The sequence below is a fragment of the Engystomops pustulosus genome, chromosome 6 (genome assembly GCF_040894005.1).
Source record: "Engystomops pustulosus chromosome 6, aEngPut4.maternal, whole genome shotgun sequence".
NCBI lineage: Eukaryota > Metazoa > Chordata > Amphibia > Anura > Leptodactylidae > Engystomops > Engystomops pustulosus.
The window spans coordinates 104,780,525-104,805,387 of record NC_092416.1 but is presented as its reverse complement, the minus strand read 5'-3'; the positions used below and the strand labels follow the sequence as shown (position 1 = coordinate 104,805,387).

Genomic DNA, 24,863 nt, shown 5'->3' with positions numbered 1-24,863 from the left:
TTGTGGCCTCTGGTTCTGTTTTGCAGGGCTCTTTTTTTGTTGACTCATAGGCTGATGCAAGGGATGCTTGTTGTGAAGCTGTACGTGTGGAGCTTCTGTCTGATATGCCCAACGGTGTGCGGCTCTTTTGCAGGTTTCCGCTATGTGTTGGGGAGGGCGCCATGTTGGGAGCTGAATCTAGGCTCCAGCAGGAAGGGACCATGAAAGAAGGGGACTCACTCAGTGACCTGTGTTATGATTTGTTCTGTCCGCTTTGTACGCTGTTGATGGGATCTTCATAAGAGCTCCTCTACTTCTCTGTTGACTGTGCAGTGTGAGCAGTTTTGAGGAGGAGATGTTGGCATCATCTTTGGGCCTTGAGGCGCTGTTCGGGCGAAGCATGGCTTGTCGATCGACTCCTTCACTTTCTTTTCCTGCCTGCAGGTTGCATGGCAAAATCCCAAGTTGGGGAGTCCATTTGGATTCACTGGCAGGAGAATTAGTTTAGATAGTAGTTGGAGAGGTAAGCTACAGGCACAGGGCTACTCTCTCATGTAACCCCCCAGTTTAATTATATACAGCCATATAGCATCTCCATATTAATTACCATCCATTCCCATATATTGATTCTTCCCATCAAGTTTAATTATATAAAGCAGCCCCCACAATTAAAACAATATCCGACCTCCATATAGAAATCTTCCAGTTTAATTATATGCAATAGGTTCACCCCTTCCCCCAATGCATACACATCCCTCCACCTAGTTTAATTATTTTGGCCAGTAATAATAATAAAAATAATAAGCCAGCTGTGGCTTTCTGCAGAGATGCAGGTGGCATGATGTCATAACATTCAGCCTGTGTCCTTGCAGATTACAAAGCGACACAGATAGATGGATATGCATTATCAATCACAATTGATTTTCCTCATAGGCAATTCAGGCACCAACAGGCGCATTCTGTTGCCTGAAGTGAGCTTTTCATGACAGATGCGGCCCTGTGTACATTATATGTTGTGGTGTATGATATACGTATACAGTTAATATCATATGTTTATATACACTATATAAAAAGATACATATGCATATTTTTCTCTCTATCATTAAACCAGAGTAAGCCTTTCCAGTTTTAGGTCAGGATTAGATTACCTAAATTATTTATGTTTGCCAATTGTCAGAATGAGTGACAATTTTTAAAGCATTTTTATTACGGACTGCATAGTCAAAAGTTTACATGCACTAAGATTACTATGTATTTAAACAATTTGGGACAGCCCATACAATGATGTCATGTATTTGGAAGCTCTAATGGCAACATCTTAGAGACACACCTGTGAATTTATTTGAAGGCACACCCAAAAAAAATCACCTAACATATCAGGAACAGAATTGTGGACTAGCACAAGTATGGTTTATACTTGAGTACAATTTTCAGATACCTGAAGGTGCCTTGTTATTCTGTACAAACAACTATATGCAAGTACAAACAAGATGGGATGTCCAGCCACCAAACTGCTCAAGAAAAATATGAGTTCTGTGTTCTAATTCCCTACAATTGTTATAAAAATAAAGAAACAAATCCTAAACGTGTTAGTGACTTTTGGGACCTGGTTATACCTATGAAAATATTTATACAGTTATTCCCAGTGGTGAACCCTTTAACGGAAAATGGCGCCCAAGTGTCTGAATCACAATATTAGATAATGGAGAAACAATTTTTTTTTCATACAAAAGTTTGTAATTAAAACATATATAACATTGTTATCACCATGATCATACTGACCCAGAGCATAAAGGGGAATTTTCATTTAGAAAAAGCCATAAGAATGAGAGCCATAAGAATGGTGTCCACAAGAAACTAGAGCAAATGTAATTCTAATGTCTATGTATTTTTATTTTTTTCCCGCTTGCTTGGCCTGACATTTTAAATACCACCAATAGGAATAGCAGAAAAAAGCCCTCACATAGCTCTGTATATTTTATAATTGTAGAGCCAGAGACATTTTTTTGCCCCTGTGACAATTGCCCCTGTGACAACTGATGCAATTTCAAATAAAGCATCCAGAGAGGTCACAGTGGGCAGAGAGATCCTTCTTTAACTAGAGTTCATCTGTAAGTTGGGTGTTCTTAAGTAGGGGACCGCCTGTATAAAGCAAATTTTAAAAGTTATAGATTTTTAAAGGAGGGGAGCAAACGATGAATTGGGATGGGTAAATATAAATATTTAAATAATAAATCTTTAATTTTTGGTAAATAATTTATTTTCAGGTACTTCACAAGATGTCTTATTATCAAGTGACCTAGAATCATGTGAGGAATCAATGGCCCTCCTTGATGAGGTGATCATGTACACATTTCAACAATGTGTTTATTACTTAACCAAGGTAAGATGAAACAGTTTGATGTTTAGTAGAGTGGATATACATTGTTATCAACTTTCATTTTTAATTTTTATCTTTTCATTTCTATCTAATGATGAGGTCCGATCATGGATGTTAACTGTTTAAAAGGGTCAGCTTACCCAGTGCTTAATTGGTGGATTGCCCTTATCAGTGCTTCCACCAATTATCCTTTTATCCGTTATATGTAATTTACACGTAATTGCAATGGCTTTGGCAGCGATCATGTCGCTCCCCTGTCATCAGTCATGTGTGCTGCCATATTGGCTGGTATTGTTGTTTCTGACGTGCAATTCATAGTATCATAGTATATAAGGCTGGAAAAAGACACAAGTCCATCAAGTCCAACCTTTAAGAATTAAATAAATGTTTTATCCCCATAACCCGTGGTATTTTTCCTCTCCCGAAAGGCACCCAGGCCTCTCTTGAACATGTACATAGAGTCCGCCATAACAAACCTCCTGCGGCAGAGAGTTCCATAGTCTCACTGCTCTTACAGTAAAGAATCTTTTTCTATGTTTATGGTAAAATCGCCTCTCCTCTAGGCGTAGAGGATGCCCCCTTGTCCTGGTCACAGGCCTAGGTATAAAAAGATCTTTGGAGAGATCCTTGTAAAGCCCATTCAGGTATTTGTAAATTATAATGAGGTCTCCCCTAAATCGTCTTTTCTAAACTGAATAATCCCAAATTTTGTAATCTGTCATTGTATTCTAGTCCCCTAATAATCCTGGTTGCTCTCCTCTGCACCCATTCCAGCTCTACTATATCCTTTTTATACACTGGTGCCCAAAACTGTACACAATATTCCATGTGTGGTCTGACCAGGGATATGTATAAAGGACAAACTATGTCTTTATCATGAGAATCTATTCCTCTCTTGATACATCCCATAATTTTATTTGCCGCCTGGCTCTGGTCACTAAAATTAAGTTTACCATCCACCAATACCCCCAAGTCCTTTTCAGCTCCAGTTTTACCAAGAAATTGACTGTTTAGAACATATTTTTTTTTTCCATGGCCCAAGTGCATAACTTTACATTTATCTACATTAAACCTCATCAACCATTTCTCTGCCCACTCCTCAAGCTACCACAAATCCCTCTGTAATGCTAAACTATCGACCTCAGTATTTATTATTTTACATAGCGTAGTATCATCTGCAAATGTTGAAACTTGACTGCGTAAACCCTCTAAAAGGTAATTAAAAATATTAAAAAGAAGTGGCCCCAATACTGACCCCTGTGGCACTCCACTGGTAACATCAACCCAATCTGAGAATGTGCCATTAATGACGACCCTCTGTTTTCTTTCACTAAGCCAATTACTTACCCAAATACACAGATTTTCCCCTATTCCCAGCAGTCTCATTTTATATACAAACCTTTTATGTGGCACAGTGTCAAATGCTTTTGAAAAGTCCAGATATACAACATCCACAGCGTCCCCCAGATCCAGTCTTGAACTTACCTCCTCGTGGAAACCAATCAGATTAGTCTGACAGGACCGATCTCTCATAAACCCATGCTGACGCTGGGTTATAAGGTTGTGCACAGTGAGATACTCCAGTATAGCATCTCTAACAAACCCCCCAAATATTTTCCCCACCACAGAAGTTAGACTCACGGGTCTGTAGTTTCAGGATCGCTTTTTGATCCTTTTTTGTATATTGGTACCACATTTGCTATGCGCCAGTCCTGTGGAACATAAGCAGTCCACAGTGAATCTTCAAATATTAAAAATAACGGTCTGTCTATCCCGGTACATAGTTTATGCAGAACCCGGGGGTGTATGCCATCTGGCCCCGGTGATTTATCTATCTTAGTGGTTGTGAGGTGGCGCCGTACCTCTTCCTGGGTTAAACTGTTGACATTCCAACGAGAATTAACATTATTCCTCATTGTGTCTTCCACCAGGGGATTTTCCTGGGTAAAACAGTTGAGAAGGCGACATTCAGTAGATTGGCCCTTTCCTCATCTCCTTCCACCATGACCCCATGTTATTTCTAAGGGGACCCACACTCTCTGTTTTTAGTTTCTTATCATTTATATACATCGCTACCTTCACGTTTTAGCACCTTAACCCCTTCCCGCCGCAGCCCTTTTTCATTTTTGCTTTTTTATTTTTCACTCCCCACATTCAAAAAGCTGTAACTTTTTTATTTTTCCATGTACAGAGCTGTGTGATGGCTTATTTTCTGCGTAACAAATTACACTTCAAAATGGTGGTATGTAATATTCCATGCCATGTACTAGGAAGCAGGAAAAAAATACCAAATGCAGTGTAATTGGCAAAAAAACGCATTTGTGCCGTATTCTTGTGGGCTTGGATTTTACGGATTTCACTTTGGGCCCCAAATGACATGTCTACTTTATTCTTTCGGTTGGTACGATTACGGGGACACCAAATTTTTATGGGTTTTATAATGTTTTCATACATTTCAAAAATTAAAACCTCCTGTACAAAATTTTTTTGGGGATTTTGCCATCTTCGGGCGCTAATAACTTTTTCATACTTTGGTGTATGGAGCTGTTGGTGGTGCAGTTTTTTGCGGATTTTGATGACATTTACAGTTTTGTAATTTTTAGGACTGTAGGACCTTTTGATCACTTTTTATAGAATTTTTTATTTTTTTTTAAATGGCAAAAAAGTGCCATTTTCGACTTTGGGCGCGTATTTCCGTTACGGGGTTAAACGCAGTGAAAAACCGTTATCATATTTTGATAGATCGGGCATTTTCAGATGCGGAGATACCTAATGTGTTTATGATTTTTACTGTTAATTTACATTTATATCAGTTCTAGGGAAAGGGGGGTGATTTGAATTTTTAGGTTTTTTTATTATAATTTTTTTTTCCTTTTTTTATTTTTTTTTTTATTTTTACTATTTTTCAGACTCCCTTGGGTACTTTAACCATAGGGTGTCTGTACAATCCTATCATATACTGCCATACTACAGTATGGCAGTATATGTGTATTTTACTACTCATACATTACAATGTGCTGATAGCACATTGTAATGAATGGGTTAACCCGAAGTAGCTTCGGGTCTTCGTGAGACCGGAAGCTCCCCGATGACGCCACGGGGAGAAACGAGCCTCAGAAACGCGCCGCTATCCTTTTGAAGCCGCCGGCAACTTTGCCGGCGAAGATTAGCAGGGAAACACCCTGTGCCGGCACCGTTCGCGGATGTTACCAGTATGCCTTTGCTGCAATATGCAGCAAAGATTTACCGGCTATGGAGAGGGCTTGGCCCGCGAGTCCTCTCTATGCATCGGGACCCGACATGTGACGTACTATTACATGTGGGTAAGGGGTTAAACACCTTATCTTTCTCGCTTATTGCTTTCCTAACAAGACTAGTTAGCCACAATGGCTGTTTCTTATTCCTCTTATGCTTTTCCCATAAGGTATGTGTTTCTCACAGGACTTTTTAAGAGTATTTGAGAAAAGGTCCCATTTTTACGTGCAATTGAGCTTGAGCTGAACATTGCAGTTCATGTCCACTCATCAATACTTCATTATTTCACTTTCAAGTTGTTTATTTTTAAAATTATAACTAAATTAATTGTTAAATGCAAGCCCTTGTATGTAGCAAGTGATAGAGCTAGGGAACCGTGCACTATTCACTCTATGTACTCAGTTTATCATACCCTTTGGCCAATAGTACTAACCACTTAGCTCTCAGTGACATAGTATTATAGAGCTCATCACCAGAGCTGCATCAAAAAACACTGGGCTGTCCATCGTAAAGTCTGTAAACTGCTGTCACAGACAGGATTTTATAGGCAGTATGTCAGCATATGTGATTGCATAGGCTGACAGTGATAATATCTTGCATAATGATTGCATGTTTATGTCCCAGTAGTTTGAGAAGTAAAAAAGTTACTAAAAAAGTTTTAAAATAAATTAATAAATATGCCTTCAGAAAAGTGAAAATCATACTAATCCCACAAATACAGTATCGCTATGTCCCATACAATAAAACAAAATTATTGTTAATCCCGCACAATGGTAAAAGAAATGGTCATAGAAATGGTCTTAAGTATTCAGACCCTTTGCTCAGTGTTGAGTTGTGCTTAGCTGTGTGTTTGTCATTGTCATGTTTGGATGGTGAACCTTTGGCCCAGTATGAGGCCCAGAGCAGGAAGAGCTTTTGATCCAGGATATCTGTGTACTTGGCTGCATTCATCTTTCCTTCAATTGCAACCTGTTGTCCTGTCCCTGCGCTGAAAAACACTCCCTTAGCAGGATGTTGCCACCACAATATTTCACTGTTATATTTGGCAGGTAATGAGCTGTGCCTGGTTTTATCCACACATACCGCTTAGAATTAACACCAAAAAGTTCAATCTTCATCTTATCAGACCAGAGAATCTTGTTTCTCATAGTCGGGAGTCTTTTATGTGTTTGTTTCTCAAACTGTAGGTAGGCTTTCATATGTATTGCACAGGAGAGGCCCCAAATGCTGGAGGGCTGTAGTGATAGTTAGTTGACTTTGTGGAACTTTCTCCCATCTCCCTTCGGCATCTCTGGAGCTCAGCCACAGTGAGATTGGGCTTCTTTTTTTATCAATTGTATTTTTTAAAAAAATATGCTGAAACACAGAGAGATATATGATGTGAACTTTTATTGAGAACTATGACAAGAAACATGTTACCATGCTATAGGTGTTCCTACTTTAGGAGGGTAGTATACCCTAGGGGTTCAATAGGATCAACGTCAGCATAGAACATTCTGAATATAGCATTGGTGGGGGTAGATCCAAAGTTGGATAACAACATGGCTAAGACATAGCATATAACACATAGACTACAAAGGGAAGAAATGTTAAAAAAGGTAAGGGGGTGTGTGGTTTCAGTCATCCCAAATACATCTTGGCCCAGTGTGTCTCCCAGAGTTTCCAAACCTTATTGAAGGTGGCAACTGTATTGTTTAGAGATGCTTTCATTTGTTCCATGCTACGGACCTCTTGGATCCTTGCTTGAAGTTCCAGCAGTGTTGGGGGCGATATTCTCTTCCAATTGCTCGCTATCAGGCATCTTGCTGCTGTGATTAGGTGTAAGTCTGTTCCTCCCCTGGAAGGGGAGGAACATTTAACAAGTAAAATAGTGGATTCAGCGGTATCTGTATGGAGGAGAGAGAGTAGATAAGATCTTGTACTTCTATCCAAAATGGTTGTATTGAGGGGCATGTCCAAAAAAAATGTGTTCTAGCGTGCCTCACTTAGCCTGACACACATCATGGGTATCTGGGAACAGCTAGTGTAGCAGTGATGGTGTGTGGTACTAGTGATATAGTAGTTTGTACTGATTTTCCCTATAGGAAATACACATAGAGGTCTTGGCTGCTTTATGCCATATTTGGTACCAAGTCTTCCACTCGATAGGGGCTCCCACTATGGCCTCCCATTTGGTCATATAGGGTTGGAAAATTGGGGCATCATGTAAATGTAAGAGATCAGGCTGGCCGTGTGTTGACTCATTTTGCAGATGTGTTCAAATAGAGTGGGTTCTGAAACCTTATCAGTGTTGCCCCTACATTGGAGGAGGTGGCATATCTTGTATGTGAAAGCTATGGGGCCTAGTAAAGATTGCATAAGTCGAGAAGCTGCTGTGTTTCATAGGAAGGAGTTAGGGTAAACTGTTTTTCAATCTCCATCCATCTGGAGAAGGTCCAGAGGTTGGACCAAGCAGGTATGGCCGGGTAACACTTGACCAGGCCAGGACTGACAATCCGGCTTTGCTTTTATGTGCAAACAATACTGATTTGTCCTCACTGTGGCTCTTATTAGCCCAAATGAATTGGAGTAGAGAGGCCTGTAATGATCGAAGGGTAGCGAGAGGGATTGGCATTAGTACAAATAGTACAGTAATTTAGGTAAGATGGACTTCTTAATTGTATTAATTGCACGGAGTGTAAGGGGGAGGCTAAGTTAAGAGTGGTATAAGATGATGTAATGTCGATTCCTAAGTACTTTAGTGTATTCTCCTGCCATTTAAAGTTGAAGTTAGCTCGGAGTTAAGCTAGGTAGTAGAGGGAGGGGGGTGATAGGTAGGGCTTCTGTTTTGGTATTGTTAACACTGTATCCAGATAACTTCTCAAATTGGGCTAAGTGGGCTTCTAAATTAGGTAGGGAGATTAGGGGCTGGGTTACGGTGAGAAGTATGTCATCTGCAAATAGGGGCAGTTTGTATTCTCTGTCCCGTATTCTGACACTGTGTATGCTGGGGTCTAGACGTATTATGGCTGCCAGTGGCTCAATGCAAAGGACAAATAGGAGGGGAGAAAAGGGACATCCCTGCCGGGTTCCGTTTTGGATAAGTATGGGGGGAATGAGGGGGAGGTAATTTAATAGTAGCTGTGGGTTTGGAGTAGAGTCCCTGGAGTGCGCGTATAAAAGGCCCCTGGAACCCCATTGAGTCAAGGACCTGGTACATAAAGGTCCAGGAGTGGCGATCAAAGGCCTTCTCGGCATCAAGGCTGAGCAGGAGAGCCTGATCATCCATTCTATTAACTGCGTCAATGAGATCTGCGTCTTGTGTTGTTGCCTCCCTAGTGGCAAGGTATAAATACCAACTGATCCTTATGTATCAGCTGGAGGATCCATTGCAGCATACAATTTGCCAATAATTTTGTGAAGATTTTTAACTGAGCCGATTGGCGTGTAATTCCAGGACTCCAGGGGGTCCCTCCCAGGGTTTGGGATCAGGATAATATAGGAGTGGCAAAATGTGGTGGGGGCGTCTCCCCTTCAGTGTTTGGGAGCATGTCTCGTAATATAAGTATGTGAACCCATCTGGCCCTGGTGATTTGCTGTTGGGGAGTGTTTTTATTTCAATCATTTTATTAGGATTTTAAAGATTACATCAAATAAACACATATAGATAACGAACATAACAGCTATATATAAAGTAATACATTAACGGTAGGTGTCCGCATGAGAATGCCAGGAGAGGCTTTAATGATGCATGTTGTAGACATGGTATTGTCCTCATCAGCTCTCAGTCCGGGTGGAAGCAATAGTGTAGAATCACAGGTTGTAGCCTAGTGTATGAGGGTGACCAGATCTATGTATCCATCAGGATGGAACTCATATGAATGAGAGCTTATCACCCATAGTAACTACGGGATATGGAAGGGAGGTAGCAACCACTGCCTCAGACATTGTGTTCCACTATTCCAGTGCCTTCATCGCTACATTTGTTGGAGTACCTGAGTTAGAGGCCTCCCGACGATATAAGGAAGATTCTGTGGAACTTAGACACCTATTAACAAATTGTCAGGACATGGGGAGGACATTTTACAAGAAATACAGGAATAAGACTAGGGACATACGAAGGAAGGGGACGGTTAGTGGAGGGAGCATCGCGCAGCAAGAAGATATGGTCTAAGTGTTAGCGCCTAAGAGGTCTCTGAATCTCTGGGATTCCCGAAAAACCACCCAAGGCTGCCACAATTGTATATGCTTCTCTGTGGTGCCGAGGGTGTCCGCCATCAGCTCCTCCATACGAAAAATGGCCATGAGCTCCTGAGCCCACTCAGAGATAGACGGTGGAGTATTAGTGCGCCACTTACGAGGTATGGTTGTGCGGGCAGCAATGAGAAAAAACCTCAGTAGAGAACCCTTCTGTTTCTTTATGGTGCCCGGCAGAATGGACAGTAATGCCACCTCAGGGGTTTTGGGGGCGAGTATGCCAGTCACAGAAGATGATACCTCAAACACCAGGTTCCAGAAATGGGTGATTTTAGGGCATGTCCACCAAATGTGCAACATGTCACCTCTCTCGCTCTCGCATCTCCAACATGTGTCCTGAATCGAGGGGTAGATTGAATGCAGTAGGGTTGGGACCCTGTACCACCTGGAAAGGATTTTATAGTTTCTCTCTTGTGCAGTGCATGCTATAGAGAGTTTGTGTGTGAACAGAAACGCCCTGTCCCAGTCCCTAGGAGACAATGAGACGTTCAAATCCTTAGCCCATTTGTCAAGGAAGGGCGGTGGCGAACTATCTGACTCTTTTATGAGGAGGCCGTAGATTTGCGAGATGCAATGTTCCGGAGGGGGGTTCGTGCGGAACAGAGTCTCAAATGGGGTTAGTGGTGCGTTGAAGGCAGCGGCGGACCCCGGTCCCTTAAGGAATACTCCCAGTTGAGTCATTTCCAGCCATGAGAGATTGGAGGAGGTGGCCAGGTCCAATAGCTCCGTTTGTGATGGAATTGGTGCTTCCCCAAGAATATCATGCATGCGTATATCTTCATGGCTGGAACGGCCCAAAAATTTGGTTCTAGAAAAGGCTGGTTGGAAGTCCGGGTTGTAGAACAGTGGCGTGAGGGGACTGAATGGTCGGGACAAAACTTTCCGTTGGATAAGTGACCTCCACATCTTTAGGGTCTGGGCTAGAAATAGAGTTTGGGGTTCAATTTCAATCTGTTGGGAAGATATCCAAGGCAGAACACGGATGGGAACCGGGGAACTATATTGTTCTAGTCTTACCCACTGCTTAGTGTGTAGGTGGTAGTGCCAATCTATCAACCGAACCAGGACTGAGGCCTGGTGATACGTTCTGAAATCCGGTAGGCCTACCCCTCCTGCTGATTTTGGTTTGATCAGGGTTCGCCAGCCTATACGCGGGCGAGATGTCCCCCAAATGAACCGCAATATGGCAGAGCGCAACGATCTAAAGAAGGAGGATGGTGGAATTATGGGAGCTCCCTGGAAGATGTAGAGGAAACGGGGCAAGATGTCCATTTTGATTACGTTGATTCGGCCGAACCAAGACAATTGTTTCCTATTGTATGAGGTCAGGTCTGTCAGAGTACGTTCTAGTAGGGGTAAGTAGTTAATGGCATATATCTTTGAGAGATCTGTGGGGACTTGGATTCCCAGGTACGTAATGGATGTGGGGCGCCAACGGAATGGGAAATGATCTTTCACCACTTGGATATCGTCTGCTGGGAGAGATATATTTAAAGCCTCGGATTTGCTGAAGTTAATTTTAAAATTACTCAGCCGGCTGTATGTCTCCAGCTCACTGAGCAAAGATGGTAGCGAGATCCTTGGTTGGGAGATGTATAACAGCAGATCATCTGCAAACAGCGCTGTTTTATAGTGACGTTGCCCAACTTGGATGCCCTGTATTGCAGAATTGTTTCTAATGGCATTAGCCAAATGCTCCATTACTATTACGTAAAGGAGGGGGGAGAGAGGGCAACCTTGGCGCGTGCCGTTACTGATCTGAATTGGAGCCGAGTAAAAGCCATTTGCTCTGACCCTAGCCTTAGGATTCCTATAGAGGGCCAGGATTCTCCCCAAGAACTTGGGACCCAAGCCCAAGTGAGAAAGTGCCCCAGACAGAAAGCCCCAGTGCACCCTGTCAAAGGCTTTCTCTGCATCTATTGACAGGAGGCAAGCAGGAATTGATCTTTTCTTGGCCTGTGCCATCAGGAGAAATGTTTTATTTAAATTATCTCTGGCCTCTCTACCCCTGACAAATCCCACCTGGTCAGTGTTAATTACTTTCGGTAAGTGGGGGGCTAGTCTATCCGCCAGAATCCTGGAGTACAGCTTCAGGTCCACGTTTAAGAGAGAAATAGGCCTATAACTGGCCGTTGAGAGAGGGTCTTTACCTGGTTTCAGAAGGACACTGATGTTGGCCTCCAAGGACTGCGGATGGAAGGCGATGTCAGGAGAGACGGCGTTGAAAAACTTTGTTAAGAATGGAATAAGAGCCTCTTTGAACATCTTATAGAAGGCCGGAGAGAAACCGTCAGGTCCGGGGCATTTACCAGAGGGTGTTTTCTTAATGGCCGAGAGAATTTCATCAGCACTAAAGTCTGACTCCAAAGCTCCGATTGCCTCCTCCTCAATAGGGGGCAAAGCAGTGTCCTTTATATATGTCTCTATTTCCTCTAGCGAGGAGGCTGGGTCTTGATCAGCTAACTGTCCTTTTATATTATATAGCCGGGAGTAGTATTCGCCAAATGCCGCACTAATATCTACTGGGTTGTGTTTAATCTCGCCCCCTGCTGTTTTGATGCGGGGGATATGTGTGAGTCCGGATCTAGTGTGTATGAACCGCGCAAGTGAGCGTCCGCACTTATTAGAATGTTCGTATAAATGGCTTTTAAACTGCCTTCTCTGTGCCAAGGACTTCCTGTCTAGTAGAGCCCTAATCTCGTCTCTAGTGAGTATCAGATCTGCTAAGACCTCAGAGCTCTGGTCCGACTTATGTCTGGATTCCAGTTGGTGTAATTGTTTCAATAATGAGGTGAGTTTGGCGGAGTTCTCCCTCTTTAATCTGACTCCGTGGTCTGTAATGCGGCTTCTAAGTTCGCATTTAAGTGCTTCCCACTTCATTGGGAGGACTTCGGGACGAAGCTCCTGGGAGAGCACACATGATTCGATGTTTTTTTTTATATCTTGTACACAAAGCGCATCTTTAAGCAAGTGATCATTCAGGCGCCAGGACCAAGGTCTCTTGGCAATTGTGGGGATGGTGACCGACAGATAGATTGGCGCATGATCTGACAGAACAATATTGCCTATGGAGGCCGCTGGCTCCCACGAGAGGGCCCGGTGTTGGATAAGAAAGAAGTCTATGCGGCTGTACGAATCATGCGCTGGGGAATAATAGGTATAATCCTTATCTTTAGGGTGGAGAATCCGCCAAATGTCAACCAATTGAAGATTATGCAGATCTTTTTTGAAAGGACCCAACTGTCGTAGAGGGATGTGACTCTTTCCCGAAGAGGTATCTAATTGGACATCTAGAGGGAAGTTAAAGTCTCCTCCAAGCACTAGTACCCCCTCTGAGAACATTGCTAACTCATGTAGTATCCTCCTACCGACTGTGACAGGGGCGCGATTCGGCAGGTATAGGTTTGCAAATGTAAAAGTTTGATCAAAGATTTGCAGTTTGATAAATGCGTATCTGCCTGCCTCATCCAGACGCTCGTCCAGGACAACATGTGGGAGGGTACGATGGATCGCAATTGACACGCCCCTAGAGCGTGAGTCAGGATTGGAGCTGTGGAACCAGGTGTTAAAGTATCGGTCTCTGATCTCTGGGAAGTGTCCTGTTTTGAAATGTGTCTCTTGCAGGAATAGGACCCTGACGCCCTGCCTATGCATGCCATAGAGAATCTGGGATCGTTTCTGTGGGACATTTAGCCCCCGAGCATTCAGCGACCCAAGTTTCACCGTCGCCATGTGTGGGGGATATACGGAGCCCTAACGTATGTGGTCCCTGAGCTGAATGTGGGCAGGGGATTAGGGGAGGGAACAATAGGTAAGCACACAGGGGGGATTGACGCACACAAACAGTAATATACGTAAGGGGAATAATTGACAAGACAGGGCAGTTGCAGTCCTGACAAAATAACAAAATATCTACTATAGATATAAACGGTACAAAAAGAAAACTAATAACACAATAAACTGATTTACCAAACCAAAGTTTGGAGGGGTATAGCTAATGTATATACGCGGACAAACCTGTTGTACGCGTTACCCCAGGGGGGGAGATAGCTAGCTAGAGCGGAGAAGCAGACAGCATGGACCCCCTATAGGCTGTATATTAACATAACAAGAAACAGTGTGTAATGAGAACCATCCAGCATCAATATAGCTGTATATGAACCCGCCTCGGATCTCCTAATGCAGGGTGTATATGTCAGATAAGACACAGAGAGCTAGGCAAGCTCGGCTAGGACTGACATACCTATACCCATCAGATCAGACCATGGAAGATACATTCAAAGATTGGTTTGTCATATTCACTTATCTGAAACTAGCATTCAATGGAGAGGCATCACGTTCATATATGTACTATGTGAGACCCGTTGCGGCGGGTCAAAGTATCAGACCACTCAGGGGCGAGGGTCTCTCGGCTGTCGTGGAGACGCTGGGCGCGCCCCACCCTCTCGGGCCCCACGACCTCTGCGCCTTGGAGGTCTAGCCGGCCTTGGAAGAGGGGGACCTCCTCCTCTCATTCCCCCAGGGACCGGGAGTCTCGGCCACTCATTTATAGGTGGGGCTGGGAATCCCAGTGCAGCAGAGAGCCCCGGGACATCCATCGGGTGGTGCAAGGTGTATCTTTTATCTGCGTGGCGGATGTGAAGGCAAAATGGGAACCCCCACGTGTAGGGTATATTCCTTTGTCGTAGTTCTCCTAGGAATGGCTTGAGCACCTTGCGCTTAAGTAGCGTGAGGCGGGAAAGATCCGGAAGCAACTGTAGGGTTACACCTTGGAACCTAATTTCTCCTGCCTCCCTTGCTTTGGACATGATAGCATCTTTGAGTTGGTATTTGTGCACTCTGCAGATGACGTCCCTAGGGGGATCTCGGGCGGCAGGCTTGGCTTGTAGGGAGCGGTGTGCTCTATCCAACTCCAAGGGAGTGTGTTCTGGAACCTCCAATAGGGAGTTGAAGATTTGCTGTAGAGTGGTATGCAGTTGAGCAGCTTCAACTGTTTCAGGCAGCCCTCTCACTCGAATATTATTCCGACGACCCCTATTTTCGGTATCATCCAGTTGATCAGCTAGGAACTGAAGTTGGAAGGCATGTGCAGCTAGGATAGAGTCCTGGTTGTCTACTCGTTCACTGAGGGTAGCCTGGGTGTCTTCCACGTTGGTGACCCCAGTGGCTACTCTCTGAACATCTTCTCGCACTGCATTTAGCTCCATAGTATACGCCTGTTCCAGTCTGGCTACGTAACTTTCCATATCTTCCCTAGTGGGAATTGAGCGGAGGTGTGTACGTAGAGCTCGCAATTCGGCTAAAGCGCCCATTTCTTGTGACAACATCATAGCGGGCAGTTGGGGAGGCGAAAGAGAGCCGTCAGAGTATGGAGACATCCTGGGGCCTAGATCATCTGGGCCCTGCTGGGTAGGTACTGGTATGGAGGAGGAAGGGGGAATGTCTGCTGGAGAACCCCCAGCAGGTGTAGAGGGCCATTCTTCCCCCTGCGAAGGCCACAAGATTGGGGAGTGAGGTGCCTCGTATGGGCTTCTAGATTGTGGAGGCCCGTGCGGTCCCAAAGATGCCTGGGAGGGGCCGGCGGAGTGCGCCCAGAAAGAAGAGGGTGACTGTGCCTGAAAAACTCGTATGCTCACCTCATCATGAGGGGGCCCAGCAAGGTGTTGGGCACATGGGCTGCACTTTGGGGCATAATCTGTGTCCTCAGGTGCTGAGACTACCTGTGGTCTAGCTGGGCATGCTGCCAAGTCCTGTACTGTCCCTTTGCTGTATGCAGCCTTTCCCTTAATGAGCGCTGCTACCTCTGTGGGAGTCCCTGCAGGTGTGTTCCTCTGCTCTGGGGACTGTCGCTCACCTGTAGAGCGGGCTGCTCCAGTAGCCTCCTGTTCGCCCCGCTCATCCACACTCATGGGCATCTCGGCAGCGGAGGTGCTGGGCGCCGCCATCTTGACTGAGCGGCGCAGGTCTCCGGCCGCCCTCGGGGCTCCGCGGGGAAGCAGGGTTGCAGCCGACTTCTGCTTGGTGCTGCCAGGTGACGCGGGGACTTCCTCTCCGCCCGCTCCCGCGTCCAGCGCGGAGAGCGAGCGGGATGCGTGCGCCACATCCGGACCCTCCGCCATGTTGGCGCCTCGTGGCTGGGATGTAGGAGCTGCTGCCGGGGTAAGGTACTTCCCGATACCCCTCGCCGCCGTCCTGGTTGGGGGAGCGCTGGGCGCCTTGGGGTCTACCTTCTTTTTGGGACCCATCTAGGCTGTTGGATGGAGCTGGATGGCCTTGTTAAACAGCTTAGATTGGGGGTCAGAGCGGGAGCTAGTGCAGGATACGTCTGTGCGCCACCATAGCTAGGCCACGCCCCCGGGAGTGTTTTTATTATGTCTTTTAGGTCGTCTGGGGTTGCAGGGGTTTTTAAAGTTTCTAAGGGGAAGCTGAAGCTGAAGGGGAAGATTGGGGAAGTTTAGGAAGGTTGCAGGCCTTTAGGAATTAATTTATTTGGGTGTTACTTTTGGATTTGAATACGGTAGGGTATTAGGGAGTTAAGAAAAATAGGTGTGGAAATGCTTTGCTATAGATTGTGGGTCATGGATCAGTGCTCCATGAGGGTCTCGTATGACACGGGGTACCTGGGTTTCCTGTCTTCCTCTCAGTTGATGCGCTAGCAATGTGTGTGGCTTGTTTCCCCTCTCATAGTTGAACTGCTTAGAATACACCAGCAGTTTCTCAACTGACTGTAGTTGGAGTTTCTTCAACTCAGCGCAAAGGCCTACTAGCCACTGTATGTAGCCTCTAGTGGGAGCATTGGTTACATTCGATTCCATATGGGTCAGCCTTTGCCGGAGTTCTCGTTTGGAGTGCAATTTAGCTTTCGCATTTCTGCTACCAATGTTGATGCAGTAACCCTGTATTGCCTAACGTGCCACTAGAGAGGCAACAACACAAGATGCACCATAGATCTCATAGGTGGCACATTACTGAGCAGGATAGGGTCACCATGTAGTGTCCCCGGGAGAATCGGGTATCATCCCTAGCAGTTAACATATGTGGAAGAGATCTGGATGGGGCATGTGAGGGATATTAGGATAGCTACTTCTGCTTTCTTGTGGAGGTTGGGTGCTGTGTATGCTAGGGCGTATCGATGACGTGCAAAGGCAAAAGATCCTGTATTATCAAAGTGGGTTTCTTGTAAGGTTACTTTGGCCTTCTGCCTGCGCAGTTCAACAAGTGCTAATTTCCGTTTCCTGTTGGAATTTGGACCCTTGACATTTAACATTAAGAAACATTAAGAAATATTATTCTCACCATAGTGGAGGTTGGGGTCAGATTGTATATCAGAATCCCTTTAATTCACAGAGCAGGAGACAGGCAGCCTCGGGGCTTGACGATAACACTCCTCTGCCTGGGTGATAGTTAGGTTTCACCTGGGGCCTCTGTCAAGCCACTAAGGGAAAAGACAAGAGGGAATTTGGGGAGGACAAGGACAATATAGACTACACAAAAGAATCTCAAAATAGAGTACACAGTGCAAACTGGTAAGAAAAAGAGAAAAAAGGCAATCAAGCACTTTTAACCAGGGGAATGATACCCCGGTCTGGGCAACAACCACTAGGATTACCCTAGCTTGTACCCAAAAAAAAACAAAAAAAACTGGGCATCCCATTATCACTCTGCTAGGCAATGGGATCATGGTATAAGCCCCAAAAATGGCGGGAGGATCCCACCACAGGCACTTCCCCAATGAGATGTAGGTGAATATGACTATTACGGAGGTCAATAGAGGGGTTCAATTAGCTGTACCCCAAAGTCCCATCGACCAAGTAATATTAAAGAAATGCATGTGGCCCTATGTATTTAAATATGAAGTTGCATAATCACATCATTTTAACAATCAACAGTTGTGTAATAGAACACCCCAGTGAGGTAATGAAATATAAAAAATAGCTTAGTAGGGGTACAAGTAATAATTGTGCTAAAATATAACTTTTAATTCAATACACATAAAACCGCACTAAAGGCGCATGTAGCCTCCCACCAGCCCAAGAGCAAGTTAGCATATGAGGGACATATCCAGACATAGTGTAGACAGTTTCAAACTTTTAAAACTTTTATTTCCAGTTCTACTCACATATGTAGATAAAAAATGCGCATACCACAAATAACTCCACGAGGACGTCAATCCTTGGCAAGGATTGGCGTCCTCGTGGAGTTATTTGTGATATGTGCATTTTTTATCTACATATGTGAGTAGAACTGGAAATAAAAGTTTGAAAAGTTTGAAACTGTCTACACTATGTCTGGATATGTCTCTTATATGCAGTGAGTGGAGGAGACTAGGACAGGAGTGAAAATATTTACGGTTTCTGATCTGAATGGTGACTTATCCCTGAAAGTGATCCCTTGTGTTTGGTGCACAAATAAGGAGGAAACGTGCATGGATCGTCTTTTTCGTTTTTGAGCTCCGGTCACAAAAGAGTTTCTTCTACTGGATTATTGAATAGTGGATGTTTGCTGGATCCATCTAGGACCGTTAAGGACAGCTCATAAGAGGGAAGGTGCAGCACCACGCAATTTTTTGTTAATTTTAGCATATGAGGGAGCTCCATTGCTGTGCCCCTGAGCTGGTGGTAAATCTGACCATCAAACAAAAATACAGCTGATTATCAGTTGGAACGTCAGAATATTCTTGAGGAGGCTAGGTCACATAGACTCATCAGTGATGAAGAGTTTGAGTTTATGACCACAGCTAACCCGGTGATGCCGACTTTCTACTGTCTTCCAAAGGTTCATATGGGGGTGACACCCCTGAAAGGGAGACCAATAGTATCGGGAGTTAACTCGATCTGTCAAAATGTCGGCATCTACATTGACAGAATCATTTGGAGAGGATCTGTAACTACAATGCATGGGAACATCAATGGGTTCAAGATGTGCACCAAAGTATGCTAAACTTTTTATGGTTGAACTAGATGGTGCTTACTTATCTACATGTACCACAAAACCCATGGTCTACCTCCGTTACATTGATGACATTCTGATCATCTGGACTGCAGGTGAGGAGGCCCTGCTTCAATCCAATGAACTTTCACCCTACCATCAATCTGAAATTAAACTAGTCAGATAAGGAGATACACTTTTTGGATGCCACAATACAAATGAAAGACAGCTGCTTAACCACAACAATAAACCAATAGACAGAATAGCCTACCTGAGAAATAACAGCTTCCACCCCAAACAAAGCAGACAGTCTATCATTTACAGCCAGGCTACGTGCTGCAACTGTATCAGTTCAGACAAGACAGACCTGGAAAAACACCTGGAGCTAAGGTCTGAATTTCTCCAGTTGGGCTACCGACCAAAAGTGACTGACAACCAAATAAGGAAAGCAGCAGCCATCAACGGAGACCATTTACTCGCTGTTATAAATAGGGCCTGGGAGAGGGAGGCCTTATCATACTTAAATTCTTCACTTTTCCCCAGCCTCCGCTTAATTAGCCTAATAGAGCTAGCAGATTGTTACCTGGCTTGGTGGAATTTCCCCAGTCGCATCGTCTCTGAAGACCAATACATTGATTAGGGACAGTTATGGAGTTATGGTCCATCTCAGCCCAAGGGCAAATACATTTTTGGAACTGGTGCTCCCGTAGTATCATTTCAGTATGTCGATTTAGGTTCTAGCACCCTTGGGTCCAGACATATAAATATCTCTGGACAGGACCATAGCAAATGGGTCAGATTTGGTATCAATGTGATCCAGGGAATCCCACGAATCCAATGATACCAGAACCAGGATCCTACGACTTCCCATACAAGTTATCAAAAGAAGAGCTTTAAAAGAACTTAAAGAAAATAAAAATATAATTTTTATTATTGTATTGGGTTGTATTAACCCCTTAGCGCTCTGCGCCGTAGCTGTACTGCGCTGAGTCCCGCGAATAGCGCTCAGCGCAGTACAGCTACTGCGCAGAGATGATGCCGATTCAGCGCTGCATAGCAGCCGAACCGGCATCGTTAGCCGCGGGATTTCAACGGTAATCTACCGTTGACATCCCCGGGCTCCGATCGCGGGCGTTTAACCCGCTAAATGCCGCGGTCAACACGACCACGGCATTTAACATGCCTTCCGGGGGTCTTTACCCCACGATCGCCCCCCCCCCCCCGCGCCGGGGCTGATCGCTGCTATGGCACCTCTGGGGTCCCGATCGGACCAGACCAGACCTCCGGTACAGCCATGGGTGCGAAATTCGCATCAAGTTTCGCTAATCTGTACACGGAAGTATTTGAAGAGAAGTATTATTTATTCCAACAGTAACCTTTTATCAGTATATCCACACTTTAATGTGGTTTTTGTGTGTATAAAGAATAAAATACTGTACTTTTTTAACCTTTATATTCAATTTGTCTTTCACACAAGAGTGATAGTAAAAAGATTAATTTTTTAGATTTGGAAATTTACATTGAAGGAGATAAAATTTTCACTAAAAGCTATTTCAAAGCTACAGATGTCAACAGTTTTATAGAGTTTAACAACTGTCATTATCGTCCGTGGATAGAGAACATACCGAAGAGACAACTTAAAAGAATTTAAAAAAAACTGTAGTAAGCAGGAGGACTTTGAAGTTAAAGCTAAAGTCATAGTGGATAGATTTAAAGAGCATCTTCCACCAGGATGAAGGAATGTATGCAAATGAACCTGAAGGGCTCCAGGCTCCATTAATACCTATGGAGCCTGGAGCCCTTCAGGCTCATTTGCATACATTCCTTCATCCTGGTGGAAGATGTCCTTTAAAAAAAGAAATTATGCAGAAAACCTTTTAGAGTTTGTGGAGGGTACTCAGGATGAGAAACATAAAAGCAAAAAAGAGAGAACCCCTATGGACCCCATCTTTGTCACCAATTTTTGTAAGGAAGCATTGGAGGTAAAAATAATCATTGAAAAACAATGGCTCCTTATAAATAATGACGCGGTTCTAAATAAGGCTGTCACAGATAAACCAACAATAGTATTTAAGAGGGCGAATCATATGAACTCCTTAAGGACATTTTGTAGCCTAAGGCCCAGCCCCATTTTTTGTATTCTGACATGTGTCGCTTTATATGGTTATAACTTTTGAATGTTGTTACTTTATTCTGAGATTCAAAATTATTCTGAGATTGTTTTTACCGAACATGTTGTACTTCATTTTAGTGGTAAATTTTGCCTGATAAGTTTTGCGTTTATTTACAAAAAAACTGAAAAAAAATATGAATTTTTTTAAAGATTTTCAATTTTGAAATTCGAAATCATTGCGTTTTCAGGCATATAGATTTACCACCTAAATAAGTTGCTCAATAACATTTCCCATAAGTCTACTTTACATTTTCAAAACTTTTGAAATGTCTGGATAATTTATTTTGATGCCACACGGCTTACAAATCAAATATTGATTTTCCGTATTTTCAGAATTAACTATTTTGGGGATGAATACGGTTTTGATTGAAATTTTAAATATTTAGCCTTAAAAGTCCCCTATATAATCAACCCATTTTCAAATGTGCACCCTCAAACTATTAGAAACAACTTTTAGGAAGATTGTTAAGCTCTTAAGATCTTCATAGTAATTAAATGAAAATGGAGGTAAAATTTTGTCAGTTATACGGTCATTTAGCCAAAAGATAAAAAGAGAAAACCCATCATAAAGTTTGTTATGCTATTTCTCCTGAGTACAGAGACGCCTTACATGTGGCCGTTACTTGTTTTATGGGCGAACAGCGAGACGCAGAAGGGAAGAAGTGCCCTGCAGCTACCAGAATTTTAGTTTTCTCATTGACTCCTTTTGTACGCTATAAAATTTTAACTTTTTCGTTATTGGGGTCATGTGACAGCATTTTTTTTTTGCGGGATGAGATGCTTTTTCCAGTGTTACCATTTTGGGGTTGGTATCCCCCTATTGTTGAATATTTGAATCGGGACTGGATTTTTAACTTTTTTTTTTGGTGTTCACAGTATTGTCTAATTATCATGTTATCTTTATTCTATAGGTGATTAAGGAAATACCATACTTATTTATTCTTACGTTTTAATAAATTAGAAAAATCTATAATTTTCACATCGCCATATTCTGAGTTATATACCATGTTTAATTTTTTGGCTACGGAGCTGGTTGATGGCTTTTTTTTGCGGGACATGCTGTACTTTGCTACGGTAACATTCTGGAGTACATTTTTTAAAATTACTTTTCATAGCATTATGTGTGGGATTAAATGGATAAAAATCATAATTTTTGGCGGGCATTTAATTTTTTTTTATGGCGTTCAATTATTTACTTTTATTCTATGGGTTGTTACGGACGTGGGGATTGTGTTATAATTTACACTTTTTTGTGCATTATATGTCTCTTTATATGTTATGAACATTTTTATTGATTTATTAATTTATTTTTTTATGGAATACATTTTTTTGCACTTTTTATTACTTCCACCATGGGACATGAACAAGCAAGATGACGTCATGTATGGCATTATCAGGCACTTCCTGCAGGCAGCACTGGGGTCTTGATCGGACATAGCAACAATCAGAACCCCCTGAAGATGATGCGGGGTGGGGGGGGGGGGGGCGTGGAGAACGATCGTGGGGCAAAGATCTCCAGAAGGCAGTTTAAAGGCCATGGTCGCACTGACCGCGGTATTCAATGGGTTAAACACCCGCGATTGGAGCCCACTCCAACGACGGGTGTTAGACTGGAGTGTCGGCTCTTAGTGACTCCTGATGTAGTCACTGTGCTCAGTGTCCAATATATCGGACGCGGAGTGTAAACAGGTTAAGTACATAATTATATCCAGTTATGTGAGGGAAGAAGAGAATAAGGATACAAGGATACAGGGTTTGTATAGCTGTTAGGGATGCCAAAGATTTAAAAATAGGGATTGGACAGATAAGGGAGAATAGAATTTTGGGGGAACAAAGAGTCTTTTTTTGTACAAGATAAAGAATCATATAAATTGTGACACCTGTTCTGTCATTAACCTGTTAATCTGACCATGTGGGTTAAAATTTGTGGAAAGAAACAGCAGGAAACTAAAAATAAGAATAGGGGAACATATAAGGAATAGAGATGAGCGAGCACTAAAATGCTTGGGTGCTCGTTATTCGATACAAGTTTTTCCCGATGCTCGCGTGCTCGTATCGAATAACGAACCCCATTAAAGTCAATGGGAGACCCGAGCATTTTTTTAGTAAAAGAGAACATTAAAAGAACAGTGCATAATAAAATATTCCAGATGTTTACTGATGTTTTGCTTGTAAGAACACATTGAAATAACACTATTCTTCACTTTCCAGGTGTTCGCACGTGTCTCCCGCTAAGTAAGAGAGGTGTTCGGAACATCTGGAATGTGAAGAATAGTGTTCTTTCAATGTGTTCTGCACGTAAATGGTCCTGTATTCACTGTTTTTAATGTTTTAATTCTATTCTTCACATTGCAGGTGTGCGCGCGTGTCTCCCGATAGGTTCGGAGATAAGCGCGCACAGCTGCAAAGTGAAGAATAGAATTAAAACATTAAAAACAGTGAATACAGGACCATTTACGTGCAGAACACATTGAAAGAACACTATTCTTCACATTCCAGATGTTCCGAACATCTCCTAACTTAGCGGGGGGCCCTGGGCGCAAAATCTGGTGGAGGCCCCCACTGAGTGTAGCATACATACACATCCTCCTGCTTCCTTTCCACTATCCCAGCAGTAACACAGGTACATACAACCACCTCGCCCCCAGTAACACAGCTACATACAGCCGCCTCACCCGCAGTAACACAGCTACATACAGCCACCTCACCCACAGTAACACAGCTACATACAGCCGCTTCATCCCCAGTAACACAGCTACATACAGCCACCTTGCCCCCAGTAACACAGCTACATACAGCCGCCTCGCCCCCAGTAACACAGCTACATACAGCCGCCTCGCCCCCAGTAACACAGCTACATACAGCCGCCTCATCCTCAGTAACACAGCTACATACAGCCGCCTCATCCCCAGTAACACAGCTACATACAGCCACCTTGCCCCCAGTAACACAGCTACATACAGCCACCTCACCCCCAGTAACACAGCTACATACAGCCGCCTCACCCCCAGTAACACAGCTACATACAGCTGCCTCGTCCCCAGTAACACAGCTACATACAGCCGCCTCACCCCCAGAAATACAGCTACATACAGCCGCCAACCCACCAGTAACACAGCTACATTCAGCCGCCTCCGCCCCAGTGACACAGCTACATACAGCCGCCTCATCCCCAGTAACACAGCTACATACAGCCGCCTCACCCCCAGTAACACAGCTACATACAGCCGCCTCACCCCCAGTAACACAGCTACATACAGCCCCCTCACCCCCAGTAACACAGCTACATACAGCCGCCTCGCCCCCAGTAACAAAGCTACATACAGCCTCCTCATCCCCAGTAACACCGCTACATACAGCCACTTCGCCCCCAGTAACACAGCTACATACAGCCGCCTCATCACCAGTAACACAGCTACATACAGCTGCCTCGCCCCCAGTAACACATCTACATACAGCCCCCTCCACCTCAGTAACACAGCTACATACAGCCACCTCGCCCTCAGTAACACAGCTATATACAGCCGCCTCGCCCCCAGTAACACAGCTTCATACAGCCGCCTCGCCCCCAGTAACACAGCTACATACATACATACTTCACCCCTACCAGATATACAGTCCCATGTAACATACACCTCAGCGGCGGATGAGCGAGTGGGATTGCTTGTTCGGGTTAAAATTTGTGGAAAGAAACAGCAGGAAACTAAAAATAAGAATAGGGGAACATATAAGGAATAGAGATGAGCGAGCACTAAAATGCTTGGGTGCTCGTTATTCGATACAAGTTTTTCCCGATGCTCGCGTGCTCGTATCGAATAACGAACCCCATTAAAGTCAATGGGAGACCCGAGCATTTTTTTAGTAAAAGAGAACATTAAAAGAACAGTGCATAATAAAATATTCCAGATGTTT

General features: G+C 43.8%; 1 protein-coding gene and 1 long non-coding RNA gene across 8 annotated transcripts in view; one reads left to right on the top strand and one right to left on the bottom strand.

Annotated features, from left to right (window-relative positions):
* RASIP1 (Ras interacting protein 1) overlaps window positions 1-24,863 on the top strand; it is a 600,616-nt gene that overhangs the window by 421,085 nt on the left and 154,668 nt on the right. For all 5 annotated transcript variants that reach the window (XM_072110521.1, XM_072110522.1, XM_072110520.1 and 2 more), the window contains one exon: window positions 2,247-2,362. In XM_072110521.1, the coding sequence (XP_071966622.1) occupies window positions 2,247-2,362 (116 nt within the window). The remainder of the gene's footprint in view (window positions 1-2,246; window positions 2,363-24,863) is intronic.
* LOC140064067 (uncharacterized) overlaps window positions 7,002-24,863 on the bottom strand; it is a 109,301-nt gene continuing 91,439 nt past the window's right edge. For all 3 annotated transcript variants that reach the window (XR_011847690.1, XR_011847691.1, XR_011847689.1), the window contains exons 2-3: window positions 17,147-17,285; window positions 7,002-7,500 (exon numbers count right to left, since the gene is read on the bottom strand). This is a non-coding gene — a long non-coding RNA (uncharacterized lncRNA). The remainder of the gene's footprint in view (window positions 7,501-17,146; window positions 17,286-24,863) is intronic.